We start from the raw sequence: 17,265 nt of genomic DNA, 5'->3' as shown, positions 1-17,265 counted from the left end.
TGTAATATCTTACTGAGATCATTTAGGACCAAAACCCTTAAAACAAGTAAAACACTCTAACATAAAATCTGCTTAGGGAGAAGAATTAACTTATCAGACAGTAAATAAGCAAATATCACCTTTATTTGACATATTTCATTTTACTTAGATTTCAGTTTTTGCAGTGTAGTTTTCTATATGAGCATCAATCCGGTCGGCTTTACTGTGGTGCACTAAAACGGCTCTTAGCTTTTTTTTTTTAAAGATAACTGGGTTCTTTTTTATGCAGTACAATTACACTCACCTAAAATCCAGACACTGACAGCCAAACCTCCCAGGAGTCCAAGTAGACACACGGCGGCAAGCATCCTCAGCAGCCTGTGAGCTAGAGTAGGCAGTTATTACACTTTCTGCTCCTTCAGTCCCCCTCCTTGAAGGGGACTGCACTTGTTTATGTTGACTTGAGTTTGACTTTATTTGGAACATGCATGCATACAACATGATACATCACAATTTCCAGTTTCTCTTTTCAACATGTTGGAAAAGGAGTAGGAAGAAGCAGAGCTTATTTAATCCTACCCCTTTTCCTTTACATAACAGTTGCTAAAACTTTTGTTCTCTTCCTGTTCTCAATTTATTCACGATATACTCCATAAATACTCACAGTAAATAAATAGAAAATAATTGGTGAAGTAAGTTATGTTTCATATGATGAGATAAGTAAGATTGTTTTGAGAATGAATGGATGGATGAAATACATTCAGAATGTTTATCATGGTTCTTCTTCTTTGTACTTTGTAAACACTTTAAGCTTGAAGAGTTTGTTGAAGTGGATCATATTAGTACATTGTTTGATTGCTTTGCTTAATCCATTCCATCATTTAATTCCACATACTGATATACTGAAGGTCTTAAGTGTTGTACGTGCGTACAAATGTTTTAAATTAGATTTTTCTCTTTTTTTTTTTTTTTTTTTTGTCCTGTCCAGCTTCTCAGGCTTTTTACATAGTTGATGTAGATGCCCGTATCGGCTGTACACATTTACTTTACAAAAGAGAAGTGTGGGATACTTCTCTTGTTGCCTTATTTGTATTTGACTTTATTAAATGTATTTATATTATCATTTGGTGCAGCCGGGCAGGAGCAGGAGGGGATAGAAAGAGAAAAGAAGCAAGACAGAGGGGGGAATTGTGGGGGAAAGAGGGGGATTAGACAGAGAGACAAAAACAACAACAGCAAATACAACAACAGCAATAGAGCAACATCAGCAAATACAACATGTACAAATATGATGGTAAAAGTAATAGCAAATAAGCAGTTAGCGAAAATAAAGAATAATATAGAAATGACAATGAGCATTATTACACTACAAATGGAGCAATACAAATACCAATAGAAATAGCGCTATTGATAATAAACAATACCAATAATTTACCTCTATTATCAACAATACAGTTGTTCAAATGCAACAATACATATACATAATGATAACTTGAGATACGAAAGAATGCAGAAAAATGGAGGGGAAGAAAGAGAAGCAACCTACATTAACCTTGTAGATTGTTATAGTAACAATAGGTTAAGCTTTGCCAGTGTGCCATGTGTTATACCCAGTTTACCCTAGGGCAACAACATTAATATATGTTTGATGAAACATGATTATATGCATGAGTGTATGTATGTATATGTACAGAATGTGTATGTGTGTTTGTACAGTGAATGTATATGTACATTTTTCTCTAAGATTATATTTCTCCTCTTTTTTTGAGAAGAATTGTTGTATATTCTTGGGTAGCAGGTTATAGTTTGCTTTGTGCATAATTTTAGCTCTTTGCAAATTAACTATGTGGTGGAATTTCAGTATCTTTGATTCAATAAATAAAGGATTTGTATGTTCTCTATATCCAACATTATGTATTATTCTAACTGATCTTTTTTTTTTAACACCGTTAGTGAATGAAGTGTACTTTTGTAAATATTTCCCCATATTTCTACAGTCACTCAGATATGTAACACTAGTGAGCAGTAGAGAATATGAAGTGATTTTTGGTCTAGAACATATTTTGCTTTATTTATTATTGACGTGTTTCTTGCTGCTTTATGTTGTATATTTTTTACATGAGATTTCCAGTTCAATTTATCATCAATCATTATACCTAGAAATTTGGTTTCATTTACTCTTTCAATTTCTATTCCGTCTATTTGTATTTGTGTTTGACTTTCTCTTCTACTGTTACCAAATAGCATTATTTTAGTTTTACTGAGATTCAACGATAGTCTGTTTTTGTCAAACCATCTTTTTAATTTAATTTCTTCTGTTATTATTTGTATTATCTTCTGTGTGTTCTCTCCTGAACAAAATGCTGTTGTAAGACCAGAACACATATGTTTTTCTTTTTTTTATGCATTCTGACTCATAATTAAACACTAGCAAAAGTCAGCTAACAATGAAGCTAAGGGGAGTTGCTTTATTCCGCCTATATAGCACTCGAAAGCAGTGTTTTTCAACCTTTTTAGAGCCAAGGCACATTTTTTAAATTAGTTTTTAAATTTTTTAATGAATTTATTAATCAATCCAACAAAACAATAAACAACAATACCATAATAATGCAATCCAACAAAACCGTACACAACAATACCATAATAATGCAATGCAATTCCAAAACCAAACCATCAGTGATCATCATTAGACATTAATAAAAAAAATAACAAATAAAAAATTAACAATGTTGTCACAGTGGCTTACACTTGCATCACATCTCATAAGCTTGACAACACACTGTGTCCAATATTTTCACAAAGATAAAATAAGTCATATTTTTGGTTCATTTAATAGTTAAAACAAATTTAAATAATGGATGCCATATTCCAATATATGACTCATTATAATTAGAGATGTCCGATAATGGCTTTTTTGCCGATATCCGATATCCCGATATTGTCTAACTCTTAATTACTGATACCGATATCAACCGATACCGACATATACAGTCGTGGAATGAACACATTATTATGCCTAATTTTGTTGTGATGCCCCGCTGGATGCATTAAACAATGTAACAAGGTTTTCCAAAATAAATCAACTCAAGTTATGGAAAAAAATGCCAACATGGCACTGCCATATTTATTATTGAAGTCACAAAGTGCATTATTTTTTTTAACATGCCTCAAAACAGCAGCTTGGAATTTGGGACATGCTATTAGGAGGTTGAGGTGGGCGGGGTTGAGGTGGGGGGTAGGTGGTAGCGGGGGGTGTATATTGTAGCGTTCCGGAAGAGTTAGTACTGCCAGGGGTTCTGGGTATTTGTTCTGTTTATGTTTTGTTACGGTGCGGATGTTCTCCCGAAATGTGTTTGTCATTCTTGTTTGGTGTGGGTTCCCAGTGTGGCGCATATTTGTAACAGTGTTAAAGTTGTTTATACGGCCACCCTCAGTGTGACCTGTATGGCTGTTTGTGTGCAAAGCCGTAGATATTATGTGATTGGGCCGGCACGCAAAGTATTATTGGCGCTCTGTACTTCTCCCTACGTCCGTGTACACAGCGACGTTTTAAAAAGTCATACATTTTAATTTTTGAAACCGATACCGATAATTATGAAACCGATACCGATAATTTCCGATATTACATTTTAAAGCATTTCTCCCTAATTATTACATCAACTAAAAGCAGTTTTTTCTACTGATATCATCTCCATAGCTTGTGTGTACCAGTCAGAATGTGTTGGACTGTCAACATCTATCCATTTTTCTAATATTACCCTTTTTGTTACTCTGCATATTGAAGGAAATGCATTTTTACTCCTTGATGACACGTTACTAAATTGATGGAGATCCCCAAGAATACAAGTTTGCAGTGTCATTGGGATGTTTATATTAAGGAATGTGATTGCTTCTTTTGTTGTTTTCAACCATAGCTTTTTTATTCTCTGACATTCCCACAATAAATGAACAAGGGTTGCCTCGGCTACCCGACACTTCATACATAACTTGCTGTCTACTACACCGATTTTAAACAGCTGAGAAGATGTAAAAAAAATCTATTCAAGATCTTAAATTGAGTCAGCTTATCTTTAATGCTTCTAAAGGGCTTTTCATTGAAAAAATGTGGAGGCACACCACCAGCAGAAAACATTAAAAAATGAAACTCAGCAGCTGTTAGTTAGATAAGAATTCAAACCATAACCAACCATGCATGACTATAGCTCTTGTCTCAAAGTACTGTCACATCACGCCGTGACTTATTTGGAGTTTTTTGGTGTCTTCCTGTGTGTAGTGTTTTAGTTCTTGTCTTGCGCTCCTATTTTGGTGGCTTTTCCTGTTTTGTTTGGTATTTTCCTGTAAAAGTTTCCTGCTCTGGGGTATTGTTCGTAGAGTTTTAAGGACGTGGGGAGTGCTCAGAGAGTATGGGGTAACGGACTGTCTGATTGTGGCGGTCCGCTCCCTGCATGATCAGTGTCAGAGCTTGGTAAGTCGGACCCGTTTCCAGTGAGGGTTGGACTCCGCCAAGGCTGCCCTTTGTCACCCATTCTGTTCATAACTTTTATGGACAGAATTTCTAGGCACAGTCAAGGCGTTGAGGGGATCTGGTTTGGTGGCTGCAGGATTAGGTCTCTGCTTTTTACAAATTATGTGGTCCTGATGGCTTCATCTGGGCCAGGATCTTCAGCTCTCACTGGATCGGTTCACAGCCGAGTGTGAAGCGACTGGAATGGGAATCAGCACCTCCAATTCCGAGTCCATGGTTATCGCCCGTAAAAGGGTGGAGTGCCATCTCCGGGTTGGGGAGGAGATCTTGCCCCAAGTGGAGGAGTTCAAGTACCTCGGAGTCTTGTTCACGAGTGAGGGAAGAGTGGATTGTGAGATCGACTTACGGATTGGTGTGGCGTCTTCAGTAATGCGGACGCTGTATCGATCCGTTGTGGTGAAGAAGGAGCTGAGCCGGAAGGCAAAGCTCTCAATTTACCGATCGGTCTACGTCCCCATCCTCATCTATGGTCATGAACTTTGGGTTATGACCGAGAGGACAAGATCACGGGTACAAGCGGCCGAAATGAGTTTCCTCCGCCGGGTGGCGGGGCTCTCCCTTAGAGATAGGGTGAGAAGCTCTGTCATCCGGGAGGAGCTCAAAGTAAAGCTGCTGCTCCTCTACATGGAGAGGAGCCAGATGAGGTGGTTCGGGCATCTGGTCAGGATGCCACCCGAACGCCTCCCTAGGGAGGTGTTTCGGGCACGTCCGACCGGTAGGAGGCCACGGGGAAGACCCAGGACACGTTGGGAAGACTATCTCTCCCGGCTGGGCCGGGAACGCCTCGGGATCCCCTGGGAGGAGCTAGACCAGGGGTCACCAACCTTTTTGAAAGCAAGAGCTACTTCTTGGGTACTGATTAATGCGAAGGGCTACCAGTTTGATACACACTTAAATAAATTGCCAGAAATAGCCAATTTGCTCAATTTACCTTTAACTCGATGTTATTATTAATAATTAATTATATTTACACTTAATTGGACGGTTTAAAAGAGGAGAAAACACGAAAAAAATTACAATTAAATTTTGAAACAGTTTATCTTCAATTTCGACTCTTTAAAATTCAAAATTCAAACAAAAAACTAGCTAATTCGAATCTTTTTGAAAAAATAAAAAAATAATTAATGGAACATCATTAGTAATTTTTCCTGATTAAGATTAATTTTAGAATTTTGATGACATGTTTTAAATAGGTTAAAATCCAATCTGCACTTTGTTAGAATATATAACAAATTGGACCAAGCTATATTTCGAAAAAAGACAAATCATTATTTCTTCTAGATTTTCCAGAACAAAAGTTTTAAAAGAAATTTAAAAGACTTTGAAATAAGATTTAAATTTGATTCTACAGATTTTCTAGATTTGCCAGAATAATTTTTTTGAATTTTAATCATAATAAGTTTGAAGAAATATTTCACAAATATTCTTCGTCGAAAAAACAGAAGCTAAAATGAAGAATTAAATTAAAATGTATTTATTATTCTTTACAATAAAAAAAATAAATTTACTTGAACATTGATTTACATTGTCAGGAAAGAAGAGGAAGTAATTTAAAAGGTAAAAAGGTATATTTGTTTAAAAATCCTAAAATCATTTTAAGGTTGTATTTTTTCTCTAAAATTGTCTTTCTGAAAGTTATAAGAAGCAAAGTAAAAAAATAAATTAATTTATTTAAACAAGTGAAGACCAAGTCTTTAAAATATTTTCTTATATTTTCAAATTCTATTTGAGTTTTGTCTCTCTTAGAATTAAAAATGTCGGGCAGAGCGAGACCAGCTTGCTAGTAAATAAATAAAATTTAAAAAATAGAGGCAGCTCACTGGTAAGTGCTGCTGTTTGAGCTATTTTTAGAACAGGCCAGCGGGCTACTCATCTGGTCCTTACGGGCTACCTGGTGCCCGCGGGCACCGCGTTGGTGACCTCTGAGCTAGACGAAGTGGCTGGGGAGAGGGAAGTCTGGGCTTGCCTGCTTAGGCTGCTGCCCCCGCGACCCGACCTCGGATAAGCGGAAGAAGATGGATGGATGAATTAATTTCATGTTGGAATAAGGCTGTTACATAACAAAATGTGGAACAAGTGAAGCGCTGTGAATACTTTCCGGATGCACCGTTAATGGCGTATTGTTGGTGGTGTTTTGATGTGTTTTTAGAGAGCTTTATGGGCGCAATAGAGTACTCCCATTGTTTGCTGTATTTTACGACTAAGAATGCATAAAAAAGAGACGTGTGTTCTTGTCTTACATAGGGATTGTGAATAATAGAATAAAGCCCTAAAAAAGTGCAGCTTCTCTTTAGTATTTCACACAACTTGGAGATACTTGATAACGAAATATGTTTTAAATGCCATTTCTCGTTCATAGTCATAAACCCTATTTTCCAGAAAAAAAATATGATGTACAGGAGATCTGCACAACCTACTAACAGCTAATCTAATGTTTCTTTTTTTATGAGTGTACACATGACCCTAAAGTTGTAGATGAAAACACAAAAAATCACTGCTTTTTTGTGAAATGTTTGCTCAGTTTCTATACTTCCCTGCAAACAAGTGATGAAAGGACAGCCTCCAGGTTCAGGCTCAATTAAGTTTTAGCTGCTGTTAGTTGGTGATCAGCCATTATGACAGGCACTTACTGTGCGGTGTGGTCTGAAAGCCTTTAAAGCAGTTCTGCGCTGCCTCGCTTTGTTGCACGACTGATGCCTCCTCTGAGCGGAAGGGATGGCCGATGGCCGCCGTATTCTCAATCACCGATAATGTGTCTCCGTCAGGATTCTGTCAGAACGTCAGCAAGCACATCACAGGACATCATCATTGGCTGCTGTTCTTAATGATCTTATTGTTATTCAGGTCATGATGTTATTTGTTTTTTAATTCCAGGCCTTGCTCACCCTTTGTAGCAGATGTTTTCTATGACAAGCGTATTGACAGTCTGACTGTTTAGATTAGGGTTGCAAATTTCCAGGAATAGTCAAAGTTGGAAACTTTCCATGGGAATTAATGGGAATAAACATTGAATGCAACATGCTAGATCCTGCAGCATGCTTATTAGCTAAAACAACCTGATTTAATGCAAATTCAGTAGAATTTCAACCCTGCACTGTGCATTCCTCCATCGCATGCATAGATAATTCCCAGCAGGGCTATTGAGGCCAAACTAGTATTTGAGCCCAAGGGCTTCATCCAGTCAGTTAAGTGTTGATGATATTACTGGGGTAAATACAAACCCCGTTTCCATATGAGTTGGGAAATTGTGTTAGATGTAAATATAAACGGAATACAATGATTTGCAAATCCTTTTCAACCCATATTCAGTTGAATATGCTACAAAGACAACATATTTGATGTTCAAACTGATAAAAAAAAAAAAAAATGTTGTGCAAATAATCATTAACTTTAGAATTTGATGCCAGCAACACGTGACAAAGAAGTTGGGAAAGGTGGCAATAAATACTGATAAAGTTGAGGAATGCTCATCAAACACTTATTTGGAACATCCCACAGGTGAACAGGCAAATTGGGAACAGGTGGGTGCCATGATTGGGTATAAAAGTAGATTCCATGAAATGCTCAGTCATTCACAAACAAGGATGGGGCGAGGGTCACCACTTTGTCAACAAATGCGTGAGCAAATTGTTGAACAGTTTAAGAAAAACCTTTCTCAACCAGCTATTGCAAGGAATTTAGGGATTTCACCATCTACGCTCCGTAATATCATCAAAGGGTTCAGAGAATCTGGAGAAATCACTGCACGTAAGCAGCTAAGCCCGTGACCTTCCATCCCTCAGGCTGTACTGCATCAACAAGCGACATCAGTGTGTAAAGGATATCACCACATGGGCTCAGGAACACTTCAGAAACACACTGTCAGTAACTACAGTTGGTCGCTACATCTGTAAGTGCAAGTTAAAACTCTCCTATGCAAGGCGAAAACCGTTTATCAACAACACCCAGAAACGCCGTCGGCTTCGCTGGGCCTGAGCTCATCTAAGATGGACTGATACAAAGTGGAAAAGTGTTCTGTGGTCTGACGAGTCCACATTTCAAATTGTTTTTGGAAACTGTGGACGTCGTGTCATCCGGACCAAAGAGGAAAAGAACCATCCGGATTGTTGCAAAGTGTAAAAGCCAGCATGTGTGATGGTATGGGGGTGTTTTAGTGCCCAAGACATGGGTAACTTACACATCTGTGAAGGCACCATTAATGCTGAAATGTACATACAGGTTTTGGAGCAACATATGTTGCCATCCAAGCAACGTTACCATGGACGCCCCTGCTTATTTCAGCAAGACAATGCCAAGCCACGTGTTACATCAACGTGGCTTCATAGTAAAAGAGTGCAGGTACTAGACTGGCCTGCCTGTAGTCCAGACCTGTCTCCCATTGAAAATGTGTGGCGCATTATGAAGCCTAAAATAGCACAAGGGAGACCCCCGGACTGTTGAACAACTTAAGCTGTACATCAAGCAAGAATGGGAAAGAATTCCACCTGAGAAGCTTCAAAAATGTGTCTCCTCAGTTCCCAAACCTTTACTGAGTGTTGTTAAAAGGAAAGGCCATGTAACACAGTGGTGAACATGCCCTTTCCCAACTACTTTGGCACGTGTTGCAGCCATGAAATTCTAAGTTAATTATTATTTGCAAAAAATAAAAATAAAGTTTATGAGTTTGAACATCAAATATGTTGTCTTTGTAGCATATTCAACTGAATATGGGTTGAAAAGGATTTGCAAATCATTGTATTCTGTTTATATTTACATCTAACACAATTTCCCAACTCATATGGAAACGGGGTTTGTATATTTGATCTATGGTATTTAAGTGTAATAGAGGTGTAATTGCTTGTTACTGTATGACTGTAGACTACTCCAGCAGACTTCCACTCAAGCTAGCTAGCTAGCTGTTCCTGTACTTGTTCAATGATTTTGGGGCCAATATCTCTAGCTAGCTAGGTTTATCTACCACCACAGTCTCATAATGAACCGAAAATATTTCTCTGTTAGACGTGATGCTAATTTTCTCTGTTAAATCCCATTCATTTATGCTAACAACGTTAGCGATCCGAATTGACCTTTTTTGTGATCTGTAAAGTTCAAAAAGCAAATACTAAATCCGAACGTGTACCGTATTTTTCGGACTATAAGTCGCAGTTTTTTTCGTATTTTGGCCGGGGGTGCGACTTATACTCAGGAGCGACTTATGTGTGAAATTATTAACACATTACCGTAAAATATCAAATAATATTATTTAGCTCATTCACGTAAGAGACTAGACCAGTGGTTCTTAACCTGGGTTCGATCGAACCCTAGGGGTTCGGTGAGTCGGCCTCAGGGGTTCGGTAGAGCCTCCGCCGCGGAGGTCAAGCCACACCCGACTCATCGTGTACATAAAAACTTCTCCCTATCGGCATATTTTGGATACGGCAACAGCAGAAGTCACACTGATTTGCAGGTGTGTAATTTGTTGTGAGTTCATGCACTGTTGGTTTTGTTCTTTGAACAAGGTGATGTTCATGCACGGTTCAATTTGTGCACCAGTAAAAAATCATATAACTTTGTCTTGAATTTGAAAAAAAAAACATTTTATTTTTCACTAAAGAAGGGATTGGTGAATGCGCATATGAAACTGGTGGAGTTCGGTACCTCCAACAAGGTTAAGAACCACTGGACTAGACGTATAAGATTTCATGGGATTTAGCGATTAGGAGTGACAGATTGTTTGGTAAACGTATAGCATGTTCTATATGTTATAGTTATTTGAATGACTCTTACCATAATATGTTACGTTAACATACCAGGCACGTTCTCAGTTGGTTATTTATGCCTCATATAACGTACACTTATTCAGCCTGTTGTTCACTATTCTTTATTTATTTTAAATTGCCTTTCAAATGTCTATTCTTAGTGTTGGATTTTATCAAATAAACTTCCCCCAAAAATGCGACTTATACTCCAGTGCAACTTATACATACGTTTTTTTCCTTCTTTATTATGCATTTTCAGCCGGTGCGACTTATACTCTGGAGCGATTTATACTCCGAAAAATTCGGTAGTTTCCTCTGCCTTCTGTTCTGCTAGCCATTCTGTTGTCATACAAGAATGTAGGTTATAGTTTAATTTAGCATGCTGATTGAGTGTTCATTTATTCATCGAGCCTATTTTGTATTCATTTGTCCATCAGTAAACTATTTTTAAACACTACTCCAGTTGTTGAGCTGACTATTTATATCTGTGTGTGGCATTGCATTAGTGTTTTACAAGAATAAATAAATACAAACAGAATAATGCCACGTACACCATCTGATGTGTGGAGACATTTCACCCCAACCAATGTAGGCAGAAAGGCGGTGTACATTTGCAAATACTGTGCAAAGAGCTACGTCAAAAATGCCACAAAGATGCAGCAGCATATAGACAAGTGCCCAATAATATATCATTATTGTAATTCCACATTTATTCCCATTAATTCCCATGGACGGTGTCCAACTTTGAGTAATCAAAAAATGGTCAATATTTCCAAACTTCCCGAGTTTAAAGGCCTACTGAAATGAAATTGTTTTATTTAAACGGGAATAGCAGATCCATTCTATGTGTCATAATTGATCATTTCGCCATATTGCCATATTTTTGCTGAAAGGATTTAGTAGAGAACAACGACGATAAAGTTCGCAACTTTTGGTCGCTGATAAAAAAAAGCCTTGCCTGTACCGGAAGTAGCGTGACGTCACAGGAGGAAGGGCTGCTCACATTTTCCCATTGTTACAATGCGGCGAGAGAGATTCGGACCGAGAAAGCGACGATTACCCCATTAATTTGAGCGAGGTTGAAAGATTTGTGGATGAGGAACGTAAGAGTGAAGGACTAGAGTGTAGTGCAGGACGTATCATTTTTCGCTCTGACCGTAACTTAGGTACAAGCTGGCTCATTGGATTCCAGACTTTCTCCTTTTTCTATTGTGGATCATGGATTTGTATTTTAAACCACCTCGGATACTATATCCTCTTGAAAATGAGAGTCGAGAACGCGAAATGGACATTCACAGTGACTTTTATCTCCACGACAATACATCGACGAAACACTTTAGCTACAGAGCTAACGGGATAGCATCGGGCTCAAATGCAGATAGAAACAAAAGAAATAAACCCCTGACTGGAAGGATAGACAGAAAATCAACAATACTATTAAACCATGGACATGTAACTACACGGTTAATGCTTTCCAGCCTGGCGAAGCTTAACAATGCTGTTGCTAACGACGCCATTGAAGCTAACTTAGCAACGGGACCTCACAGAGCTATGCTAAAAACATTAGCTCTCCACCTACGCCAGCCGGCCCTCATCTGCTCATCAACACCCGTGCTCACCTGCGTTCCAGCGATCGACGGAGCGACAAAGGACTTCACCAGATCGTAGATGCGGTCGGCGGCCCGGAGACGGAGGAAGTCAAGGTGAGGTCGGCGGCTAGCGCGTCTGCTATCCATCTCAAAGTCCTCCTGGTTGTGTTGCTGTAGTCCGCCGCTAATACACCGATCCCACCTACAACTTTCTTCTTAGCAGTCTTCATTGTTCTTTAAACAAATTGCAAAAGATTCACCAACACAGATGTCCAAAATACTGTGGAATTTTGGGATGAAAACAGAGCTTTTTTGTATTGGATCCAATGGGGTCCGAATACTTCCGTTCTCTCCGTGACGTCACGCGCATACGTCATCATACAAAGACGTTTTCAACCGGAAGTGTCGCAGGAAATTTAAAATGTCACTTTATAAGTTAACCCGGCCGTATTGGCATGTGTTGCAATGTTAAGATTTCATCATTGATATATAAACTATCAGACTGCGTGGTCGGTAGTAGTGGCTTTCAGTAGGCCTTTAACTTCTCGTGGTAAATTTCCGGAATGTTTCCGGAAATTTACCGGAAACGTCCCACCCCTTTGCAGCCCTAGTTTAGATGCTAGTCAATTTATTTGATTTTACTTTCCAGTGAAATCAATGCTACTCTCTTGTGCAAGTGTTGCTAAATAGGTCATTTGTCACCACAGGAATGAGCATGTGACTCAAAAACAATACAGATGCCGCTTGAGGTAATTTGAGATACTTACAATATCAATCATGCAAACTGAGACAAAGCTGCGTGTTTATATACCGACGCATACAGCAGTTGAATGATAAGCACATGCGAGTCATTTTTCTTACCATTTTGTTTGCTTGTGCCGTCGCGAGTGACCGCCCCGATGTGTGCGCTCATCTGGAGCCCCGTTGCAGACCCGGAGTGGACTGTCAGTCGGGTGTCCGCAGTTGCACCATTTAACAAAATGCAACTCTGGATTTTCCCTTCATAACTAGACAATGAGGTCAGCAGAGGTGCAGTGAATGAGCGTGTTGTTTGGCCACAGGAGGTGGGGTCATGAGGCCTCAGAGACCAAACTGAACCTGGTCTTTGTCAGGTGTGGGGGGGAGGTTGGAGCATCTGCACAGATGCTACAAGCCGGCTGTTGTGACAATATTCAGACAAGGCTCGACAGTTTGTAGGTCCAGAGGAAAGGTCATGATTGGCGATTGTTGAAAAGTCTTGAACCCCATCTGTGCCCGACCATTTGGCCTCTGAATGAAGCCATTGTCTCTCAACACCAAAGTCATAAAGGAAGTCTACCTGCTGACAGATGAGATTTTCTGCATGCTCTCTTTCAATCTGACTACACCCAAAACTATTTCTGTATTTCAAATAGATTGTCAAAGAGGGATTGTTGAGAATAATGAGCGGATGAGATGAGTTAGACTGGGACTTTCAAATGAAATAAAAAAAGATCAAAGTTTTGTCTTCATGTTTCAGAAGAGATAGCAGAAATTGGTTTGTAGATATGGTATGTGAGTCAGGACTTCCAGGTGACCGAAACCACTGCCAAAAGAAACCTTTCAGTATCGCTCAGACTTTTTTTTTCATAGAATTACCGCTTTACAACATTTAAAATGGCAAGGTACTTTTTTAAATGGGACCTATGATGATTCTAATCTATATTTAAAACTAGAGATGTCCGATAATGGCTTTTTTGCCGATATCCGATATTCCGATATTGTCCAACTCTTAATTACCGATACCGATATCAACCGATACCGATATATACAGTCGTGGAATGAACACATTATTATGCCTGATTTTGTTGTGATGCCCCGCTGGATGCATTAAACAATGTAACAAGGTTTTCCAAAATAAATCAACTCAAGTTATGGAAAAAAAATGCCAACATGGCACTGCCATATTTATTATTGACGTCACAAAGTGCATTATTTTTTTTAACATGCCTCAAAACAGCAGCTTGGAATTTGGGACATGCTCTCCCTGAGAGAGCATGAGGAGGTTGAGGTGTGGTGGGGGGGCTAGGGTAGCAGGGGTGTATATTGTAGCGTCCCGAAAGAGTTAGTGCTGCAAGGGTTTCTGGGTATTTGTTCTGTTGTGTTTATATTGTGTTACGGTGCGGATGTTCTCCCGAAATGTGTTTTGTCATTCTTGTTTGGTGTGGGTTCACAGTGTGGCGCATATTTGTAACAGTGTTAAAGTTGTTTATACGGCCACCCTGAGTGTGACCTGTATGTAGGGATGATACTCGAAACCGGTTTTCTCGGTTGTTCGATAAGAAAAGAACTGAGTCCTCGGACTCTAATCCCTTTTTGAGAACCGGTACCCGTTATTGAGACCACTATAGTAAAGAAAAAGAGTTGGTTCTTTATTCGAATCCCTGGGAACGAATCCCGTCCTGACCAGAAATGCTCCGTGGGACATCTCAAGAATTGACGTCACGCAGCTCAGTCATTAGGCGCAGATAGCGAAAGCAGGAACAAAATGGACGGGAAAAAGCGCTCCAAGGTGTAATAAAGTTCAAAACAAAAGCTATAATCCAATGAATAACTTTACTGAGAGATTTGAGCAGGGTAAAACACATGAAGAACACTTTTACGACCAACCGGAAACATAGCAACCAGGCTAGCAACGTACCTCCTTTACGGCAGCTGTCACAACGTTCTTAAAGCAACCGCAGCACATACATATATATACAACACATCTCCCTTTTTTAACTTTTGTTTTTCTTTCCTTGTAAACAAAACCAAATCACACTGTATATGTGTTGTCTGTCTAATTATAAATAATGCAGACGAGGCGTGTTGGCTGAGTTCTTGACGTTTACTTTCACAGCGTGTTCATTCTTAGCTGCTGGGTGACGATATGCAACACTTTTCGGGGCTACCGTGCATGCTCGTCACTCCCGTTGCATGCTGGGTAGTGTCGTTGTTATATTCCCTAGCTCATAACATCTTTCCCCATATAAGGAAATTATGTTAACTCAAAGTGTATTTCTTTTTTTAGCTTTAACTTTTAATTTTTTAGCATTGTAACCACATTTGCAAACAACTTTTCTCTTCATAGAATTTTCTTTCAATAAAGAAATAAAGTGCAAAAATGTCAAAGCATCATAACAAACAGTTATGTCAAATAGCAGCAGAAGTGCACTTTTTTGAGAGCTGTATTATTTTAAGTTTTGTGCCCAAGAGACTGATTTTATTTAACACTATATTATTTATACACCTATAGTGATCACAGAGACAGCTTGTTTTTGTGTTACTGTATATATTTGTTTCTCTGAAAAATCCCACTTAATATACTTTGGGTAACAGTCAATATTTATTTATTTTATTTTATTTTTTTAGGGGGGTAACAGTCAATATTTATTTATTTATTAGATTAAATTGTTTTCTTATATAATAAAAGTGAGCTTTTGTTAAACCAAATATTGTGTGGTTTTTTTCCATATACAACAACCTATCTGGACTCGATAAGAGAATCGATAAGGAATCGGTTTGATAAGAGGATTCGATAACAGGCTCGAACTCGATAATTTCTTATCAAACACCATCCCTACCTGTATGGCTGTTGACCAAGTATGCATTGCATTCACTTGTGTGTACGTCCGTGTACCACTCCGTACAGCGGCGTTTTAAAAAGTCATACATTTTACTTTTTGAAACCGATACCGATAATTTACGATATTACATGTCCAAGCATTTATTGGTGGATAATATCGGCAGCCCGATATTATCGGACATCTCTAGTTATAGTGAATGTTGGGGTCATTCTGAAGTTTTACCCTAAAGCTGAAGGTTTCGTAAAGGGTGTAAGAAATGGCTGCAAACATGTTGAACGATGTTTACTTAGTCACTTTTTGTTTAGGGTTACAAAGATGCAGTGAAAACAGGAGTTTTATTTCTTTATGTACAGACGTCAGCGTTGTGAAACGATTTCTGCTTTTTTCTTGTTTAAACTTTATTTTTTAATAAGGGCGTGTTATGAGTCACAGGTAGCAAATGGCCTCCCAGCTAGATGCTGGACACCACAAGCTGTGTTCCTTGTTCCTGTCATCATAACCAAAAGATGAGAGTGTGAGTTAGGAAGCTCTCAAGTCTTCTTTTAAATGCAGACAGGCTATCGGCCCCTTCAAACTGAATCTGTAAGGTGTTTTTGGTTTTGTTTACAAGTCGGGAACCTGTTGGCTGGAGGCTCTGCCTCCCATTCTGCCTTTGAACATTTGAGAATCACAAATAGGTCTAATTTCTGGGAATAGGGTGTTCTACTGGGCTGATAAGGCACAGTGAGTTCTTTCAATAACAATAATAACACAATCATGCTCGAACATTTCCAGCTTTTGTGAGGAAAACCATTTATAGATTCTACTCTAGGTTTTACAAATAGGAGTATGGAAGATGTTTGCGACCGGGGTACGAATGTTTATGTGATCGTATATTCTGTGAATGAATAATTCACACTATTTCATTCTTGCACAACATTCTAATTCAGCTGTGTACATATATTATATAGAATAGAATAGAGTTTTATTTTCATTATTACAGTGAACAGGTTCAAAGAACAACGAAACTAGAGCAGATCCCCTAAGGTGCATACACAATAATTTAGTAATATAAAGATTAAAAAAAGCTAAAAAAAAAAAAGAAGATATATATCTGTATATATCCACACACATGCACATATCCGTACATATGCATATATATGTATATATACATATACACATATAACATTATTGCACATTATAGTCCGAAAAAATAAAAATACATGACACATGAGGACATGACTCAGTGCCTGTTTAATGCTACTAAGGGTCTGGGGTAAAAACTGTTTTTTAGTCTATTTGTGCCCACTTTTAGCACCCTATAACGTCTGCCCGAGGGTAGCAGTTCTAGGTGGCAGTGCCCGGGGTGGAAGGGGTCTTTTAATCAATCAATCAATCAATCAATGTTTATTTATAAAGCTCTAAATCACAAGTGTCTCAAAGGGCTGCACGAGCCACAACGACATCCGCGGTACAGAGCCCACATAAGGGCAAGGAAAAACTCACCCCAGTGGGACGTCGATGTGAATGACTATGAGAAACCTTGGAGAGGACCGCATATGTGAGTAACCGCCCCCTCTAGGGGAGACCGAAAGCAATGGATGTCGAGTGGGTCTGACATAATATTGTGAAAGTCCAGTCCATAGTGGATCCAACATATTAGTGAGAGTCCAGTCCATAGTGGATCTAACATATTAGTGAGAGTCCAGTCCATAGTGGATCTAACATAATAGTGAGAGTCCAGTCCATAGTGGATCTAACATATTAGTGAGAGTCCAGTCCATAGTGGATCTAACATAATAGTGAGAGTCCAGTCCATAGTGGATCTAACATATTAGTGAGAGTCCAGTCCATAGTGGATCTAACATAAT

The 17,265-nt window shown here is 38.8% G+C and overlaps 1 protein-coding gene across 1 annotated transcript in view; it reads right to left on the bottom strand.

Moving 5' to 3' along the window:
- Nucleotides 1-12,831, bottom strand: part of LOC133658199 (transmembrane protease serine 5-like) — a 29,835-nt gene extending 17,004 nt beyond the window's left edge. The window contains 3 exon segments of the mRNA XM_062059938.1: nt 284-364; nt 7,135-7,273; nt 12,693-12,831. Of these exon segments, the coding sequence (XP_061915922.1) occupies nt 284-364; nt 7,135-7,273; nt 12,693-12,695 (223 nt within the window). The 5' untranslated portion in view covers nt 12,696-12,831.
- Nucleotides 12,832-17,265: the final 4,434 nt, after the last annotated feature.

Source organism: Entelurus aequoreus, linkage group LG10, assembly GCF_033978785.1.
Source record: "Entelurus aequoreus isolate RoL-2023_Sb linkage group LG10, RoL_Eaeq_v1.1, whole genome shotgun sequence".
In the NCBI taxonomy this organism is placed as follows: domain Eukaryota; kingdom Metazoa; phylum Chordata; class Actinopteri; order Syngnathiformes; family Syngnathidae; genus Entelurus; species Entelurus aequoreus.
Note: the sequence above shows the minus strand (reverse complement) of the source record. Positions and strands in the feature narration are given on the sequence as shown.